General features: G+C 40.5%; 2 protein-coding genes across 2 annotated transcripts in view; both read left to right on the top strand.

Annotated features, from left to right (window-relative positions):
• Positions 1 to 899: 899 nt before the first annotated feature.
• usp36 (ubiquitin specific peptidase 36) lies at positions 900 to 14,428 on the top strand. The gene is given in 21 exon segments (XM_051388183.1): positions 900 to 1,152; positions 1,373 to 1,638; positions 1,787 to 2,008; positions 3,222 to 3,332; positions 5,103 to 5,205; positions 5,306 to 5,373; positions 6,370 to 6,440; positions 6,536 to 6,618; positions 6,767 to 6,878; positions 6,979 to 7,119; positions 7,770 to 7,870; positions 7,969 to 8,107; positions 8,227 to 8,589; positions 9,155 to 9,290; positions 9,293 to 9,378; positions 9,820 to 9,944; positions 10,040 to 10,741; positions 11,114 to 11,340; positions 11,624 to 11,812; positions 11,922 to 12,037; positions 12,147 to 14,428. Coding segments are annotated over 21 exon segments (3,513 nt in total). The 5' UTR covers positions 900 to 1,132; the 3' UTR covers positions 12,279 to 14,428.
• Positions 14,429 to 15,542: 1,114 nt separating this feature from the next.
• cyth1a (cytohesin 1a) overlaps positions 15,543 to 18,881 on the top strand; it is a 43,109-nt gene continuing 39,770 nt past the window's right edge. The window contains exon 1 of the mRNA XM_051387746.1: positions 15,543 to 15,823. Coding sequence (XP_051243706.1) covers positions 15,805 to 15,823 — 19 coding nt within the window. The 5' untranslated portion in view covers positions 15,543 to 15,804. The remainder of the gene's footprint in view (positions 15,824 to 18,881) is intronic.

The following is an 18,881-nucleotide window of genomic DNA, read 5'->3' on the forward strand; positions in this document are numbered from 1 at the left end:
AAAAATGAAATTACTAATTGGGATGACATGATAATCCGATCAAAGACTTGTGATCAATGCATCAAAATTTCTGCTCGGCCTCGCGGTTGCATCACTGCAGTCAGCTGTGTGTCCCTATGGGCTGTGTCGTTCTTGGTTGAATCAGTATCAACCGCACGTGAAGGTCAGCGTGCCCTTGTGCATACAATGCATGTTCAGCCCTCCTTCCCTCCTTGTGACGTCACCGCCCACTCTGATGAGCACGACTCTCACGGCACCCTTTGTGCCTTTTTGGTGTTTCTAGCGTAGTACTGTAATATCTACATGATGTAATGCTTCCACTTTCTACAATGGTTTGTTGTGTTTGGGGCTACCTCGGCCGTATCCGGAGTAAATTGAGAGAAATTGGAGACTGAGTGATTGGTTTACTCACTCAGTCAGCATTGAACACATTTTGCCTGCCCTGCTCCCTTTTGTAGAAAATAACACGTCAGAAGTCATTCACTCGGCTGACTCTGGCAGACGGTTGTTGTGGAAATGTGCACACACTGTTATCTACACTCACTGAAATGGTCCTCTCAGTGCACCCAGCTACACTGTATTTAAAGAGACAGCAGACACCTAATGTAAATGTTTTAATAATGTTCAAGCAAGATTTGCTATCTTTTTTTTTAGTGTTGATTTTAAATCTCATATAACTGATAGTGCAGATGACAACATTTGATGTTACTGAAGAAACATACCAGTTGGTGGAAGATCACACGAACATTGATGCAGGCAAAACAAATTATAAGAATTTGACCTGGCACTTAACAGCAGCTGTTTACACCTTATGTGCTATACGTCCTCTCCTATCTTGTACAATCCCCCCCCCCCACCGTATGCTACCAACGTCTTATGTCTTGCATAACTGTGTGGACAGCTGCCAAGACCCAGCTGGCTCCTCAGATGCACTCAGTCTTTATATCTCTTGTGGAGCTACATCAGGGTGTGTGGTAGCTACTAGACCTCGACCAATAAGGGGGTTTTTCAGGCCGGTACCGATTTTAGAGGAGGGAAAAAAAACATACAGATTACCGGTATGGCAGCCGATATAGGGAATTTTTGAGCTGGAGTGAAAATAGACTCTTTTCTACGTGGCTTGTGCACCGATATGAAACACCGAATTCAAAGGTACTCTGAAGGCTGCTTTTTTAAAAACTGATTTTAACGGATAAATATTATAAACATGTTAAGTAACAGTTTTCATATCAGATAACATACACACCAATACCAAAATAAGCCTATAACACTGCCATAGCTTCAAGAGGGTTGTAGTTTGTTTTGTGCCCATGTGCATCCTCATAGTGCCTAGTGAAGTGACTGTGTGACACCCATCCCACTCTCTCTGCAGTGATGTTCCAACAATGCCGATAGTGGATAAACTCAAGGAGGCATTAAAACCTGGTCGAAAGGAGACGGGCGATGAGGGCGACCTCAACAAGCTGCTTGCCTCTTCTGCCAAGAAGGTCCTTTTGCAGAAGATAGAGTTTGAGCCCGCCAGCAAGGGTTTCTCCTATCAGCTGGACAGCCTGAAGAACAAGTATGTGATCCTCAATCCCAGGAATGAGGGTGCTACAGGCCAGAAGGCCCCAGAGCCTGCCCAAATAAAGAGGCAAGGTAAGCTCTCAAATTGGGCTGAACTTTTAGCAGATTTCGATGGTTTGACATTTTCCATAATGCCTCACCTGCACTAAAAGCTCACTTTCTGTGTCCTGTGAATTACTGTTCTAATAATGTCACGAAATTGACTGCACTCGTCCTTCAGTCTCAGAGAACGTGGTTGGGGGCCAGAGCGATGGGATCCCCGCCCCGCAGAAGATGCTCTTTCCAGGGAACAAGCTCACCCTTAAATGGGAGCGCGTGTACAGGGTGGGAGCCGGCCTCCACAACCTAGGGAACACCTGCTTCCTCAACTCCACAGTGCAGTGTCTCACCTACACCCCGCCACTTGCCAACTACTTACTCTCAAAGGAGCACAGCCGTGCCTGTGAGTACTTGAATCGTATTATGAAATGCTGCCAGACTCGCAGCATTTACACTCTCATCCACTTTCATTTGTCTTAACGCAACACACACACACACACACACCCATACCCATATAGTTTTATGTTATGGAAATTACTCTAACCCAGTTGGCTACTGTTACCTTATGCGCAGACACATGTGGTGGACTGTCACTGTGGAATGCAAGCCAAAGCAGCTGAAGAAGAAAAACAAAAACAGCTGCTTCAGTTGGCCAGTTTGTTCACTTTAACTTTTATTCAGGCTCTGATACAAGACTCACTGACGTCAAAGTTTCATTGCTGTAAATTGTAAAATAATAAACAGCCTAAATGCACCAAAAGAATCACTTTCTACTCTGGTCCAAACCAGTGGAACCAAGCTGCAGATACAGTCTGGAGTAAGATTTCATTTCATCACAAACCTATTATTTAGTCGTATTACAGGGGTTGAAAGGCATTGGATGCTATAATAAAGCCTTTGAGAATAGCACAATATAATTTGCCCACATGTGTTATGAGGGATAAAAACTGTTTGATAAAGGCTCCACAACCATTGCATTGTCATACACAAACAAACACCTGAATCTATTTTTATGTGTGTTTTCTACTGCAACAACACACTGTTCACCCGAGTTTACTGTAAATGAGTTGCTCTTGCCGCAGGCAGAGCTCAGAATATGCTTCAGGTAATCGAACATGAAGTGATAAATGGAGAGAAAAGCAAAATAAGCTGCTGATCAGATCGTCATCCACCATCAAATTAATTTACAGAAATACTCTATCATCACTGTCACTATCATTATTTTTCATCCCAATTTTCACCTTTAGATACGAATATATTTTTGAATATTTGTTTGAAAAATTTAAATATTCCAGGGTAATCATCACGTTACTTGTGTCACTATGCTTTTTAGTATTTCTGTGAATATCATCAGTCTAATTCTGACTTTGCTTTTTATTCCAATATGTTTTTACTATGTGTTTAATGTGGGTTTTTTACTTACTGTATGAAGGAGCCACATCAAAGACAGATCACCATTGTGTTGTGATGAACAGTTGAGTTTTTACATTAAATTTTACATTACATTTGTTATGAACAGTAATGTTTTTTTTGAATCTGAATACTGTCACAATAACACACGTCTGTGGTTTTTTTTTTGTGAGTGACCCTGACTGTTTTTGTTGTCTGTGTTTCAGGTCACCAGTCAGGCTTTTGTATGATCTGTATCATGCAGAACCATATCATCCAAGCCTTTGCCAACACGGGCAATGCCATCAAGCCTGTCTCCTTCATCAGAGACCTGAAAAGTAAGACCACCAGCTTCTTTTTGAGACTGTTTGCGCTCGCTAGTTTTCAATGTAGGTTGTGTCAGGAGTCACAGGCACCTGATTTTTTCTATTCTTTATTTTTTGGTTGAATTACTGCCAGAGGCACAAAGATGCAACATTGGCCACGGTGTCCCATGTGACAACAGCCAGTAACTGCACTCCAAAAGTGGAGCGGTGAAACTGCAGGCTGTGAATGAACACCATGTAGAGAGCAGAGATGGAGGTGTGAGTTGCACCTTGACATGGTGAGGCACTGTGCTGTAGTCTCACAGGAGCCCTCCCTCCACCCCCAGTCCCCTCCCTACCTGCCTGCTTCTTCCTTATGTGCTGCTGCAATCATGTCTCCACCTCCTGCGCCTCTTTTTCAGTCCCCCTCCTTCCCTGATGCCCTCTCTGTCTCCTTGTGACTGCAGGCTGAGAGGAGCAGCTTTAGCACAAAAATGTACAGTCTTCCTTTTTCAGCCCAGACTTAGAGATGTACTGTACGTGTTTTTACGGTTTGCTGTTGGCCACCCCCACAGTTGGAAATGTGCCTCCACAGCTAGAACAATGTAAATGCATACAATGAAAATTCAACATCTATGGCTCTTGCTCAGCAACCCCCCTCCCTCCCTCCACCCCCACCAAAAAATACAAATACTGCGCAGTGTCATCATGCTAAAATTGAAAGAGCTTACTGCAACTGATGCTAAAATCCCCTCAGGGTCTCACAAACAAAATAAAACCACAACCGCCCAATTGTATGCCTCCAGATTTCATATATTCAAGATGTTGTCTCCCTCATCTGTGAGAAGTGCTCTGAACCGGTCATTAGAGCAATGGTGTCTTATTCCTTTTTCCCACTCAGGGTGACTCATTGTCATACAGGGACGCTATGCTGGGAATGTGGTGATGACCACCCTATAATTCTACCAGCTCATACTTTCCCTTTTTCCATTAGGAAATAACAGCAGAGGCAAATGGTTTTATCCATTATGTGAGTCTTCTAGATGAGACGTCAGTCTGCTGAAGTGACTGTAAGCTTTTTATTAGGTCATGGCTGAACTGCAGGTCTGAGATACATGAGGTGCTAACCTTAGAGTGTAGCTGTGAGTACCTATGAAAATGTACTCTTTAACCTTTACAACATATAAAATAAAATAAACTATCCTAACAGTTACTTTATGTATGTGCCTAATTGCCATGTGTAAACATCTTGAACAGTTGAAGCCACATTATGGCCTGTTACTCCTATAATACTATTAATACTTTTTTAAATAAAGACTTAAAAGTTACCTGTCTGGCTGCTATAAGTGTTTAAAGAATACACACATTATGCATCCTTTTACTTCTGACAGGAAGTTGGCAGGTTAGGAATTAGAGCACTTGTCTTTTATTGTGCCTCTTCTGAGGTGTTTAGTAGCGACCTATTTTTAGAAAATACAAATGTTGGGGGAACAAAAAGATTGTTAATGTTTCCTGCTGTCCCTTTGTTGTCAGTGTGTCTGTGAATAGTCTCTGATATAAAGCAAATCTGAACAATGTGGATTTTTAGTGTTTAGCATCTAATTAACATTTTTATTCTGTGCTGTTAATAAAACACTAGCTCACATTTTATTCAATTTAAAATAATGGCCTTTACTTAGAAAAATATTAGACTCTGCTGTTTCAGTAACTGTTGTGGCTAAAATATAAACAATTGTCATAAAGCCCTCAGTGTTGGAAGTCTAAAATTAGTACACCGCTAATATGCACTTTTGTCTCCCACAGAAATCGCCAGACATTTTCGTTTTGGAAGCCAGGAGGACGCCCATGAATTTTTGCGGTACACCATCGATGCCATGCAGAAAGCCTGTCTCAATGGCTACCCTAAGTAAGGCTTTATTATTGTTTCATAAGAGTGTTAAAAGTATGAATATGTTTCATGAGTATAATTTTAATTGTCTTTTTCATTGTTTCCTTCCTGTCTGTAGGCTTGACAGACAGACCCAGGCCACAACGCTGGTTCACCAGATCTTTGGAGGTTACCTCAGGTCAAGAGGTATTAACTTTTTTTTTTTCACAGACAGAAATGTAAAAAAAAAAATAAAATGCCTCTAGAGCCATACACTCTTATGAATTTCCACATTTCTTGCTTTTGATATTAGGTTATTGATCCATTACCCATCAGACTACACTAACAGCAGTGTCAACAAATATATAGTGCTAGAACAGCTTGTGATTTAATGGGCTTTACACTGCGTTCACAAAGTAGTAGGCAGGATCTGGCTCCTTATGAAGCTCTGTGGGCATTCACAATGAACAGCAGCCTACTGCTGTCCCAGCCTTTGAGTCTTTATGTGTGAGCCCATGAATCTCAGTGCATGGAAATAAGGGGGTGCCGTGCTGTACATGTGTGTCTTTTTATAGCTTAACATGCTTCCACTGGAAATTGCATTACTAATGCTTGGAGGAAAGAACCACAAAAAGTTATTGTAAAGTCAGTACTCTCCTTTTGTTGCAACCAAACAAAATATTTGGTGCTCATTAAGAGTTTTTCTGATGCTTATTTTTAACCTGACAGACCAATGAGATTATGGTTCTTTTAATTTCCTAGAATCGAATTGCATGTTATAAAAGTGTGTTAATACTGTTGGAAGTTAAATGCCTTGTTTGTTTGTTTGTTTGTTTATTTATTTATTTATTTATTTATTTATTTATTTATTAATTTTTTTTTAAATCATTTATCCAAATAGAATTTATTTTCTAGAATTTACCAACTTCCCTTATACTTGAATGATACATTTATTTGCAAAATGCAGCAATTTCAGATTAGGCAGCAACTTTTAGGATTTTTTTCATTTGGTTGTTTTGGTCCAGTAGTGAATGTCAGATCTGAGTGTTGAATGTAAAGGTATTTCCCCTTAATGTTTGAGAGGCATAGCTGTGGTTTGTCTTCTGTTTACAGGAAGTGGAGCTAAGGCATGTGTGAAATATTGCAGTAATCACCTGTTACATGAACTGATTGTCACGTTTGTTTTTAATCTCGTCTTTTCAGTGAAATGCTCTATTTGTAAAAGTGTGTCAGACACGTATGATCCTTACCTGGACATTGCTGTGGAGATTCGGGTATGTTAATATAACATTTATTTATGTGGAAATATTAAGTATGTAATGTATTTTTTTTTTTAGTTACAAAGTATTTCTCTGTTTTTGTCTGTCAGCAAGCAGCAAACATCGTGCGAGCCCTGGAGCTGTTTGTTAAACCAGACGTACTAAGTGGAGAGAATGCCTACATGTGTGCCAAGTAAGTGCCATTCATCTTGTCTGAAAACATATTTTAAGTGAATCTGCAGGGCATTGAGAATGTTATATATATTTTTTCTGTTACCTTTATTTACATTAGACATCCTTTTTGGAGGAAGTGTCATGACTCTTTCTTTTTTCCCCGCCAGGTGCAAAAAGAAAGTTCCAGCGACCAAGCGCTTCACAGTCCATCGAACATCTAATGTACTGACCCTTTCACTGAAGAGGTTCGCCAACTTCAGTGGAGGAAAAATAACAAAGGTTAATAAAGAATCCTCACACTGTTCGCTGTTTTTGAAAGAGCTGTCTCATTTCTTAGTAATCTCATATTTCTCTCCCGTCTTTTTCTTTTCTTTTTCAGGATGTCGGTTACCCAGAATTTCTGAACATCCGACCCTATATGTCTCAGAGCTCAGGCGATCCTGTTATGTATGGCCTCTATGCTGTTCTGGTGCATTCTGGCTACAGTTGTCACGCTGGCCACTACTACTGCTATGTCAAGGTAAGATGAACAGATACACCTTTTTTTTTTTTTTTTTCCTCTAATCTAAGAATAAACTTGAGATGAGACACCTTATTTCCAAGCAAAGAAACTTTAATAAAGTAAAATAAAAACAAAGGGAAGAATAAAAGCTCCTTTGTAACTCAAAGTAAAACAACAAAAGTTACTTAAAATTTCCTTCCACCACACCTGATCGATTAATATTACAGGAATGGCACAGAAATATAGAATAATGAATAGAAATGGTGACTAGCTACAAAATGTAATTGCTAATATGTCGAAACATGAATGGCTTTGTATCTTTTACTGTTTGTAACTGCCATTCAAAAGCTACACTGCTTAACAGAGAAAAACATTTATTTGTAACATTAGTATTTATGTCTTACATTGTATGACGCCAGTTGCATAAATTTGGCTCTAAAGACAATTGAAGGAGAGTGTAAATATGGATACAATCTTCTGTTATATGTAATTGTATCATTCATTTCATTACAATATCAGGATATAACAAAACATAATATATGAAAAAAATATAGATACAGTAATCTGTTTTGGGTTAATCCAGTTAATTAAATACAATGAGAGATTACATTTTTAATATTCAGCTCTATTTGTGTCTTTAACATCATCTCTTCCTTGTTTCTTCTTAGGCAAGCAACGGACAATGGTACCAAATGAATGATTCAATGGTGCACTCTAGTAACATCAAAGTGGTCTTGAACCAGCAGGCTTATGTGCTTTTCTACCTGAGGTAAGACACTGTGGGGGTGCTCTAAGTAACTAATAGTGCTTTCTGTTCCTCCCTGGGTATGTGATTAATAAGCCGGTGTCTTTATTTGTATATTAAAGGATCCCTGAAACCAAGAAGAATGCAGATGGCCAGACCACCAAGCAGGGGATGTTGCATCCTGGGAAGAACAGTGTGTCATCTGAACAGATCAAGAGGGCCAACCTGAACGGACCTCTCTCCTCCCCGCAGGTCACAAAGGTATGAGACAAGATCACAGCCAGCCCTTCTGGTGGACACGTGGGCTAAGTGCGAGCATAGTTTTTTTTTTTTTTTTTTTTTTTTAATGCACATTCTAAATTTTATACTCTTCTTTTCAGAAACTTGAGCCTGCACAACTGCGCAAAATCCAGTCCATGGACGGTGGTTTGGGTCTGCCCATTTCTAGAAATGGTGTTAGCTCTCAGCCACAGCCCAGACTTACCAACTGGATGTCATCCTCCAATGGCCCACCGAAGCTGCCAGGTGGACCCACTGTTATCGAGGAACCTTTCAAGAAGCTGAAGAAGCCGTCCCCGCAGAGCCAAGCGCAGTCTCGCAGCAGCACTCCGACGCCTTCCAACAACGGGGTCAGCAGGACGGAGGGGGATAAAAAGCAAGGTGGCGAGGGCAGAGGCATGGCAGCGTCTACCTCAATTAAGTCTTTGTCTGACTCTTCCTCTGCCGACACCACTGACTCAAAGGTAATATTTGCTCTGAAAATGCACAGACAAGCACAAATCTTACTTCAAAGGCAGGATCATGGCTGTTTTCATCATCTGAAAATGTCATTTAAAATTAAAATTTCAGTGATTATTATTCCATATTAGCATGAGTCAGCTGTAATCGCAATTTGAAAATGTTCCAAATTACAATGATACTTAGTCTACAGTAACCATAAAACAAAGTAAATAGGGATATTCTCTCACAAGCTGGGAAATTTTGAATTTTTCTATGGAGAAAATTACAATAATGATAGATTTTTTTTAACTATTAACTGATGAATTGATTAATTGTTTGAATTCTAATGCAAATGTAAAATATTGTGGAAAAACGTTGTATAGCCACCTTTTAATGTAAAAAGCTAACTTCCAAAGTACACAATAATTACTGTACATATGAAAAAAAAAAAAGTATGAATTAATAGTGTGTGGTGGTCAGAACTTTAAGTATGCAAACTTTATAACATATGTTTATTGTTGATTTTAATGTGTGGATGCACAGAAGTGTAACCACAGCCTATGATTTGCCTTTTGTTTTTCGGCCCAGGACTCCGTGGGTACCAAAAGTGCGCCAGTAGGAGAGACTCCCTCCACCCCACGGAAAGGCTCTAATGGCGTGGCGTCTCCAGCCAAGAGCGTGGAGCGTTCTCAGAGCACGGAGGAGCAGAAGACGGCGAAAATAAAACCCCGGCCCTGAACAACATCACATCTGAAGCCACCGGCACCATGTCGCCTCCACCTGCAAAGAAGCTGGCCCTGTCAGCCAAGAAGGTGAACTTCATTCCCATCCACAGCAGCAGCACCACCTCCTGTCTTAGTGAAAGTTCATGATACCTTGGTTTCCTGTTGCCTCACTCCACACTGCTATCCCAAATATGACCATTGATTTCAATAAGTAGTTTTGTTAAGGCAAGTAAACTCTCCTTTTCTAGTTTATTGTCTGCTACATGTAATGTGTTATTTCTCCAGTGTGCCTGTCTAATCAACCACATGGTAGCACTTGTTTAGAGTTTGTCTTCTTTTCCTTTAGTTTGTCCTTTTTTTCTAACCATTTCTAATTCTTCTCTGCCATACCCTTTCCTCTTTGTTTTCCTCCCTCCATCTTTTCCTGCCATCCCTTTTTTTTTTTAAATCTTCCTCTTCCTTATTTTTGTCACATTCATGGCTATTTTCTTTAGACCACCAAGTTTTTATTTATGTCGATAACTGCAGGCTCGCAGCCGGAGTCCGAGCAGCATTGATGCTCTGCCCCCTTTGCCACGCCAGCTGTCCAGAGACCCCACGCATCAAAATCAACTTAACCCCCTCACCTTTGCCTCACCTACTCACACTCACAGGTATGAACTCTGAACCACACATCACACAGGAAATGCGCTAGAAATATAAAATGGCAGGGTAAACCCAGATGTTCTCTCTCTCGTTCTCTTCCCAGAGCTGGTCCATTCCATTCACCTAAAGTCCAGTCATCGCAGCCTTTTGCCCACTCAAGTGGATCCTTCAAACAGCAGAGCCCTGAGAAACAGTCCCATCTCTCCACACTGCAAAAACCAAATGCCAGCCTTTCTCTCAAAACCAACGGGCTTCACAGTGCAAGTCCGAAAAGCCCCAAGTCTTCCAACAACCTCAGCTCCTTGGCCCGAGAACCAGACCTCGACAGCCATCTGGCTCAAGAGGTCAACCAAAAGAAGAAGAAGAAGAAAAAGAAGCGGCGGCATTCTGAGGTGGAGGGAGATGCAGAGCCAGCCGCATCCCCAGCCGCAGCGGCGCCGGCCGAGCCTGTGGAATTGGCTAGTGAGAAGAAGCAGAAGAAGAAGAAGAAAAAGCGAAAGAGGGAGAAGGAGGATGGCGAGAACGCGAGGGAGAGGGAGTGCGTCCCGTCTCATTTGGACACGTCGAACCAGGAGGAGGATTGGTGTCAGGGTGGCATATGGAGTCTCACATCCTGTCCAGACACAGAACAGTCAAAACAAAAGCCTCCGTTAGCTACTACAACCCCAACGCAGTGTGAGTCCAGTCAGAAAGAAACAGGAAGGGACTCTGTGAAGCTGAAGAAGATGAAAAAGAAGAAAAAGAAGAAGATGCAACTGGTAGAGGCTCTGGAGGAGACCACTTCAGCGTGCTCTGCATCAGAAACGTGGGTTACAGTTAATGATTCAGAGTTTTTTTTTTTTGTTGTATTGTTGGCTTTATCATTGAACTGTGCTTATGTCTAACTGTCAGGCACTTCTAGAAACTCCCACAATGCAGCTGGTGTGCTACATACTAACTTTCTATCTTATTGCTGTACTTTTCCCATTTCTATTTATTGCTGTTGTGTACAAAGCACTTGACATCATGCATCTATTTCTAAAAATATTTAATTTGCTCAACTTTGTAAACATTTAAGGTCATATCTGGAAAAAGCAGGGGCTGTTTTCTTGGCTTTCACTGCCAAATACAAATATTTCGCCTCTTGTTTGCACTAAGCACAACATTAACCTAGCTGCACTTACGTTTCCCCCAACAGCACTTCTGAGACAAAGGCCGCAGACCTTAAGAGCGATACAGGAGATTTGATACCCTTGAAAAAGAAATTAAAGAGGAAGAAGAAGAGGCTAAAAGAAGAGGTGAGACTGTGGGAGGAAAGCAGACGATGCTCAGACGGACCTGAAGCGAACGACGAGCCTGAAGCAGTGGAGCCCCCTTCAAAAAAGAACGCCACAGAGAATGGCAAAATAAGTAAACAAGGCGGAGGTATGTGAGCATGGACTCGCACATGCATTCATACTATGACAACTGCAGTGAGAAATGTGCAATCCTGTTTCCATGCCAACACAAAACGTACAATACCCCTCTGTACTGATTTACAGTAATTCGTTGAAAATCACTGCACCACTACAGCCGCTCAGCCTTTCATTTGAGTGACCAGTCATTTCACAGTTGTACTCAGAGAGCATGCCTCATTACATTTTGAGAATGCCAGATTTAATCACTTTTTTTTGCTGATTTATTTATTTATTTTTTTAAAAAAATCCAGCCACTGTGGTGGTGTGGGACAGTCAAGTGAAGGACGGCTACAAACGCAGCCAGGCGCCAGCGACTGATGGAGACGCATCAGGAGACACCCCAACCCGTGCTGCTCCCGTCGCCTGGGATGGGAAAAAGACAAGTGGGGTGGTAGAAGAGCTGCTCAAGAACGCCACTGACAAGGCCTACGGAGCGAATGGTGAGACGCTTTGGAGCTCTGTGAATCTGAACCTTTTGTATGCCGATACTTTTGATTTGATCATTTGTAGCAAAACATGTTTATACATGCTTTTGTTTGTCTTGTCTAGTCCTCAGTTGGGATGGAGAGGTCTCTGCTATTAGTAGAGATGCTATTGAAGATGTCCGCCATGCCAGGTGTGACACTGTTATTGATGAGTGGGATGAAGACTTTGACAGTGGAAAGGTGAGGGGAAAACACAAAAAGTATAATCAAGTATAAAAATCATCAGTTATTCCAGTTAAACTCGAGGCCCATTTCAACTTCCACACCTGTTTTTTGTATGATTGAACAGGTGAAGAAAGTGAAAAACTATAAAAGAGAGAAGTGGAGAAGTGGCAGCAACATCTTTCAGAAGATCCAGGACAGGCGGAACAAGTGGTCTGTAACACCCGGTGGGAAGAGAGTTTTTGGAGTCCGTCGCTGAGAGTCCAGACTGCTGTTGAGGTCATGCTGACTGGAAAATCGAGACAATACTGTATACCAAACTTCTGTACCTTTTCTCACTATGTGTTTTTTTTTTTTTTTTTTTTTTTTTAAATCTCTGTCTTTTTAAGTTTAAGACCCAAATCCCTGAATTAGACATGAGCTAAAAGCAACACGGACTACATTGACAGTCTGACTGACAGCCCCTTAAATCTCAATTTTAAATGAACATGAATTGTTGTCGTCAGGCTTCAGTAACATTGGTCAGTGGGTTTTTACTCAGTCATATCCCTTTTAATCCAAATACCACAGTAAGTGGCTCAAACTTCTCTATGCATGCAGTATTTAACAGAAACCCTATGTTGGCATCCTTGGAGCCTCGTTTGTCCCCTCAAAAATCAGGCTACTATGAAATTAAAAACAGTTTGCCATATTTGAGAAAGTATACCTGCAACACTTTGAAAAACTGTACACAATCTCAGAGCATACTTTTGCAGACATAAGGGCTCAGTAAGTTGGACATTAAAAAAAGTGACCTTTCTCTTTTACCGTTTTCTTGAAACTATTCTATACCAAATTATAAAGATCCAAAATTGTTTATTCATAAAACATGTATTATTTTAGATTTCTGTATAATTTTCTTATTTTATAACTTTATCCGCTGTCATTTTATTTTGCTGCAGTGTCTGTGCCATGTGGCTTGTTTTTAAGGACCAAATTTTGCCTGCATATTGTTGGTAAAATGAGGGTTTAAAATTGCCATTTTTTTTTTTTTTTTAAATATGCATGTCAGAAGTGGTTTAAAAATTTACAAAAATGAATTTTATTTTTAGTTCTGCTCTCTTTGGTTATGTACCCTTTTCTGTTCCTTTTTAAATTCTGATTATTTCAGATTTAATGTATGATAAAATAATGCATTTTACACCACAAAAGGATGCTCTGCTGATTCGTATGAACAGTTTAACTCTAGAAGTCTTGACATTGACAAACGCATCAGACGCTGTAAGTTTCATCATATCTGTATGCTTACCTGGACGTTATTGTTTCCCCGACAGCTCATAGTGCAATATGTGTTTGCAGAGTAGAAGTTGGAGTTGTTGGAGGACCTCAGATGGGAGCAGTTGTTTTCTACTGTGCAGCTATTTAACGTTGTAGCTCATCTCATCAGTCCAGCGTTCAGAAGCTCTCAGTCTGGAGATTTGACCTTTTTCCATTCTCTTTAACAAACCTCGTCACAAACTGTTCTTTACCAATGTACTGAAATAAAAGGGTTACATTTTATACTTCAGGCACTGTGTTAGAATGGGACTGCCACATGCTAATAATTTCTTTTCCCCTTGTATCTTATATCTCTATGCAATTTTCTGACTGTCATGCTGGTCACCTAGAAACTGGGCTAAGACTCAGGAACCCAGGCATCCTGTACCCCATCCTCGTCTCTGATAAGACGCCCCTTGTTTCAAAGAGTAGCCCCTCTCCCTGGACCACCATTTTGCATCCTGTACATCCTGTAAAAACTGTTTTATACAAAGTATTTCAGGTGTGGAAACCATGGGATCATCATGCACCAACCCGGGCACAGATGCGTAGAGAAACTAACGTTATAACAAAAATGCTTTGCCAATGTAGAAGACTGTACAGTCCATCTTGTGCTACCTGTTTCCCTCCAACGCTGTAAAGATTTGCCCATGCATTTCTTTTCATTCTAGAGATGTTGCCTTGAATTGGCTATAAAAAAAAAGTATAGGATTTAATGTTATAAATATATAATTTAAAGAAGAAAAGACAGATCTTTAATGTGCTACTAATACTTGGATCAGTTGGTGGATGTTAACTTGAGAATTAATCTGCAAATGTGTTAGTTCATTTGTGTTTAAGAGAGTTACCTGTTTTCATGCAAGACCTTCCCTATGTCACTGTAGTGTGTACAGTACAAGAGAGGCTACGGCAGCATAATCGACGTAGGGTGTGACACTCAAACTGACACAGAGGGACATTTACCAGTGTGAATGGACGGTCCACATGTTTGCATTGATGGTTCTATATTTCGCACCACCTTTTCTGACCAGGGAAGAGACCTTTCATAATGAAAGCGTCTCTTACCACACTATAGTTAACTATAAAGGTGCAATAAAGTTGTGACTTTTGTGAGCCGATTGTGTATTTTTCTGCTTTGAATGTTTTTTTAAAAAAAATGAATAAATGTAATTAGATATGTAGTTACGATAGCAGTTGAAGTGATGTAGAAATGAGGTAATTTGATATTTTAGAGCAATTCAACAACAAAATCTAACGAGGATGATCAACTAAAGCACTTTCGCTGTTACTGTGATTGAGGGGAAGCAATCAAAGAACCCATCGGCTAGCGTCTGTTTATAGAGATTAGAAGCGAGTAAATGTATTTTTATACATGAAGTTATTAATAATAAATAATAATAATACATTAAATTATTAGAGGCGCCTCTCTGGGCACTCGAGGACAACGTACAACTCAAAAAAAAAAAAAACGTTGGCTGAAACGTTAAGGCTTCCTACGTTTGTGACCACGCCCCTGTATGTTACGTCATAAGCATTTTTTCCATTTGGAGACTGAGGCCAAACACCTAATGTGACGTAACTGATTAGCCAGAGGTGTGTCAGATGATTGATACTGAAACTGTAAAGCTGTTATAATTGATAAATATAATGTATCAAATACCAACGTGAAAGGGGTTGCTCAGTAATGAATTTGTAGCTGTAACTTTTCTGGTTCACTCTCACCGCTCTGGACAGCCAGCAACTGGCTAGCTGAGCAACATAGCATTTACCATGGTAAAATATATTTCCCTAAGGTGTTTGTGTGGATCAAAAACAGAGCTAGAAGACGGTGAATGCTTAACCAAAATTTGCTAGTGGTCAAAAACAAAAGAGTTATTCCAGGCTTAAATATCAGTGTCCGCCCTTTTTGATTTAATGTGGAGTTTGAGGGTAAATATGAATGGTTTAGGATTATATCCTTATCAAGACTTGTTCAAATTTAGTTTGTAAAATAAGTTTTTCCCCACCATTAACATCAAAGTATAACATTTAAATTTAAATGATAACATATATGCATGCTTCCAGGTTTTCAGAGCCAGGCCTGTACTCTACACGGTCAATGAATCATACCCAGTGTTCAGCAAAGTTCTTACTTAAATAAGTTACAGCATGACATCACATCTGGGATGGGCGGGGCCAGCATGTGCACCGGCTGCTCGCTCTGAACGCATATCAGCCGCGAGCCAACATCGGCACACACTCATTTTTTTTTTTTCTTTTTCTTTAAAGCTACAAACAACAACAAGCTGAAGAGTACTGCCTTAAGAGTGAGCTGGCATATTTTTTTTTGAGAACCTGCCATCAAAGCTAATAAAACCTGGGAGGTGAGCGAAAGGCAGCGCCAAAGAGGAGACCGGAAAGAAGAGGAAGAAGGTATCCGGATTGCTGCGGGCGTTTGGCGAGAGACATCCCCGGGTAGTGACGCCTGCAGCAGCATCAGGACCACCAGGATGGAGGGGGAGAATTACGGTTTGTCTTCATCCCCACTTTTACATTCACTGTTTGTGGCATTTTAGTGGACAGGTTTGAGGCGAGTGTCTGATTTGTTTTTTGGTTTTTTTTTAGCATTGCTGTGTGTTACAGTGTTCGTGCTCTGCTGTGCCAAGAATACAGAAATGACAGATGATTTACTAAGCATAGATTTTTTTTTATACTGCTGCCAGTCTGACTGATTGGTGGGAGACAGCATGACTGGACTGTACTGTACACATTACGTGAAGTCATAAATGGACTTATCACCATGTTTATTTCATCATAATGCACACACACAGAAAAAGGAAGTACCCAGTTGTTTTTTTAGAAGCCAGCTTAAAAACAGGTGGCCTCTGTAGTATTCACAGCCAAAAGGGATATATATATATATATATATATATATATATAAAGGATCTGTATGATGAATTATTAAGCATCACACTGCAGCTATGACAGCATGCTGGGCACTGTAGAAACCAATATTTACACAGTGGAATGAATGCAGTGAAAAATAGAAAAAGTTCCTGCTCTCGTGGGAATTAACAAGATACCAACGGATTTATTTATACCATCTAGTCTGAGGTGCATGGGCTCTTTAGATGACACAGTTTCTCATAAATGCCGTCTCATAAAAAAACATCTTTACAGGAACTTCAGTGATGATGTGAGGCCGTGATGAGCTAGCTGATGGCTCACTTTGGGCTAAGATAGAGGCTTCGTCTCAATTATTTAGCAGGTTTTTTTTTTTCTGGGAGCTTAATGCATCTCAAAATAGAAACCGCCAGCAATGGCCTCATTGCTTTCAACTGATGCTCTGTTAAAAAGAGGGGAGGGCTGGTACCCCTCATCACTTTGAATGAGTCACATATAAGGGATGTAAAAAAAAAAAGTTGTAATCGAATCTACGTAGGAAAACAGCGTTGAGAGTGTTATTTTGTGCTCTGACTCTGTACTTGAGTCATTTATACTAATGATTCCCTTACCTTTATCTAAAATATTTTCCTCTTGTTTGTATTTTACACATTAGACATATGCAGGGTCCAGTAGGGACTTCAGGATGACCCATACACTGCGTTTGCTCCCAAGAAGCATTATCAGATATTTGCAATGTTCCCTTCCCTTGTCGGTGCTTTTCCCTGTTTGCAATTCAGCCGAATAATCAGTCAACGATTATGTAAGTATGTGCTAAAGTGTGAGGCATAAGAGAAGGGATGTGCTGAAGCTCCCAGCACATTCAAATAACACTCTTGCAGTCCCTGACACCTCCTTAGTCAAATCAGCGGCTTGTGGATCTGAATGAGTAAGTATAAGTCGTATCATCTCTTCTGTCCCTGAGCACCGTGACTGTTCAGCATAATTGAAGTCTGAGAAGAGGAGAAGATAGAAGTAATACATCCGCTGTCAAGACTTGACTTTCACTTTGTTTATTCTATTTTATTAATAATGTAGACTAGACTTGTGCAACAAGAACTGTTATATTGGTGGAGACTTGGAGTGCACCTGAGGATGATCTGTATATTTTATAGCCTTGCAGTGACATATGTCGCAGCGCTTTTAAATTTTATCATAAGATTGCCATATTGTGTTTTTAAACTAGCTATCGTAGGATTCATTGGGTGCTGCTCTGTTCAAAAGCTGCAGGTTGTCAAAATGTCTTTGTCTTATCTTTTTTTTTCTTTTCCTGTGCTTTTTGCCATCTACCTGTCAATGCAGCTCTGTTTCCCTTTGCATAATGAAACACAAAGGAAACAGTGTGCAGGTTCATAGGTGTGGTGCACTAACGGCAGGTACGTGTGGTTGCTGTGGTTATGGGTGTCATCTATCCTCCTAGTTTGCCTCCCCCTTAGCAGAGTGATTGATGTAAATAGTAGTCGCTACTGATCTATAAGAAGTTGTTTTTCTACTGTATGCTGTCACTCTGCCCATGTGATGAGACAGGTTTACTCCAGCACTAAACTGCTCTCACGTTCAAAGCACATTTGGAGAAAAAACTATCAAAGCAGCAGCAGCAGCAGCAGCAGCGAGATCTCAGTGGACTTAAGCAGGCTTATTCCTTATAAAATCAAAAGACAAAGAGGAGGAAGTTGAAATCCAGTGCCTCAAAGTCAAAGCAACTTGTGCTGCAGTTGTTCTTCTTACTTAACCATGTAAGAGGCAAGAAATAAGATAAGAAAGATACAACATTATCCCTTTGTTTTCCATCATTAAACATGCGTCATTAAACACCCGTCATGAAGAGCTGTAGATAAAGAGAAGCACACAAAGGCAGGATAAAAAAAGCCTTGAGACAGTGGTAAGGAAAGTTGGTGCTGCCACTTAGAATCAGGAAGCTGTTATTTAGTGCATTCAATCTATATTTAGCCTGTTAAGCTTTCTTCTGGTGAGTATTCAGTTGAGTTGTACCAGCAGAGGCGCTTGTTCTGCTCCCACCCAGCCAGTTGTTAGTCAGTGGAGGTGATATGTGCTATGTAGGAGTTCCACCAACACAGATCAGCGAGCTCTCTGTAGGTTTTATATCCAGCTGGGAGAAATGCTTTAATCACACAGAAGAATTGTCTACCTTCCTGAGTGCAACAAACACATGAGTGATTTTCCTCAGAATCTCCTAGTAGATTGTCTGCTGAGGCAACTGATGGTTTTCTACTTGTAATATTTGTACATCAGTGTCCCAGCCTACGTGCATTTCATAGATGAATTAAAGCTGAATCTGCTGTGTGGCAAACTTCACTTGGTGTGTGACTGAAGCCGTCTGGCTTGTTTAAGTGAACTAAGAATAAAGGTGTTGTTCCATACTATGTCCACCTGGTGGCATGTATGCATAACTGCTCAAGTAAAGTGTTCATTTGGGTCCAGTTTAAGGCCAAGACTACATACGCAGCACTGTGCAGAGGAAATCTCAGCAGCCACTAGTTCGGCTAAATGAAGATGTGATGCACATGCAAATTTAATTATTTACATGTGGTTGCTACAGATGTTTCACAGATGTAATGTGAAAATGTATTGATTGTTATGGGGAAGTTGTTTTTTTTCAAATAATACCCTTTAACTGGAAGTA

The sequence above is a fragment of the Dicentrarchus labrax genome, unplaced genomic scaffold (genome assembly GCF_905237075.1).
Source record: "Dicentrarchus labrax unplaced genomic scaffold, dlabrax2021, whole genome shotgun sequence".
Classification (NCBI taxonomy): domain Eukaryota; kingdom Metazoa; phylum Chordata; class Actinopteri; family Moronidae; genus Dicentrarchus; species Dicentrarchus labrax.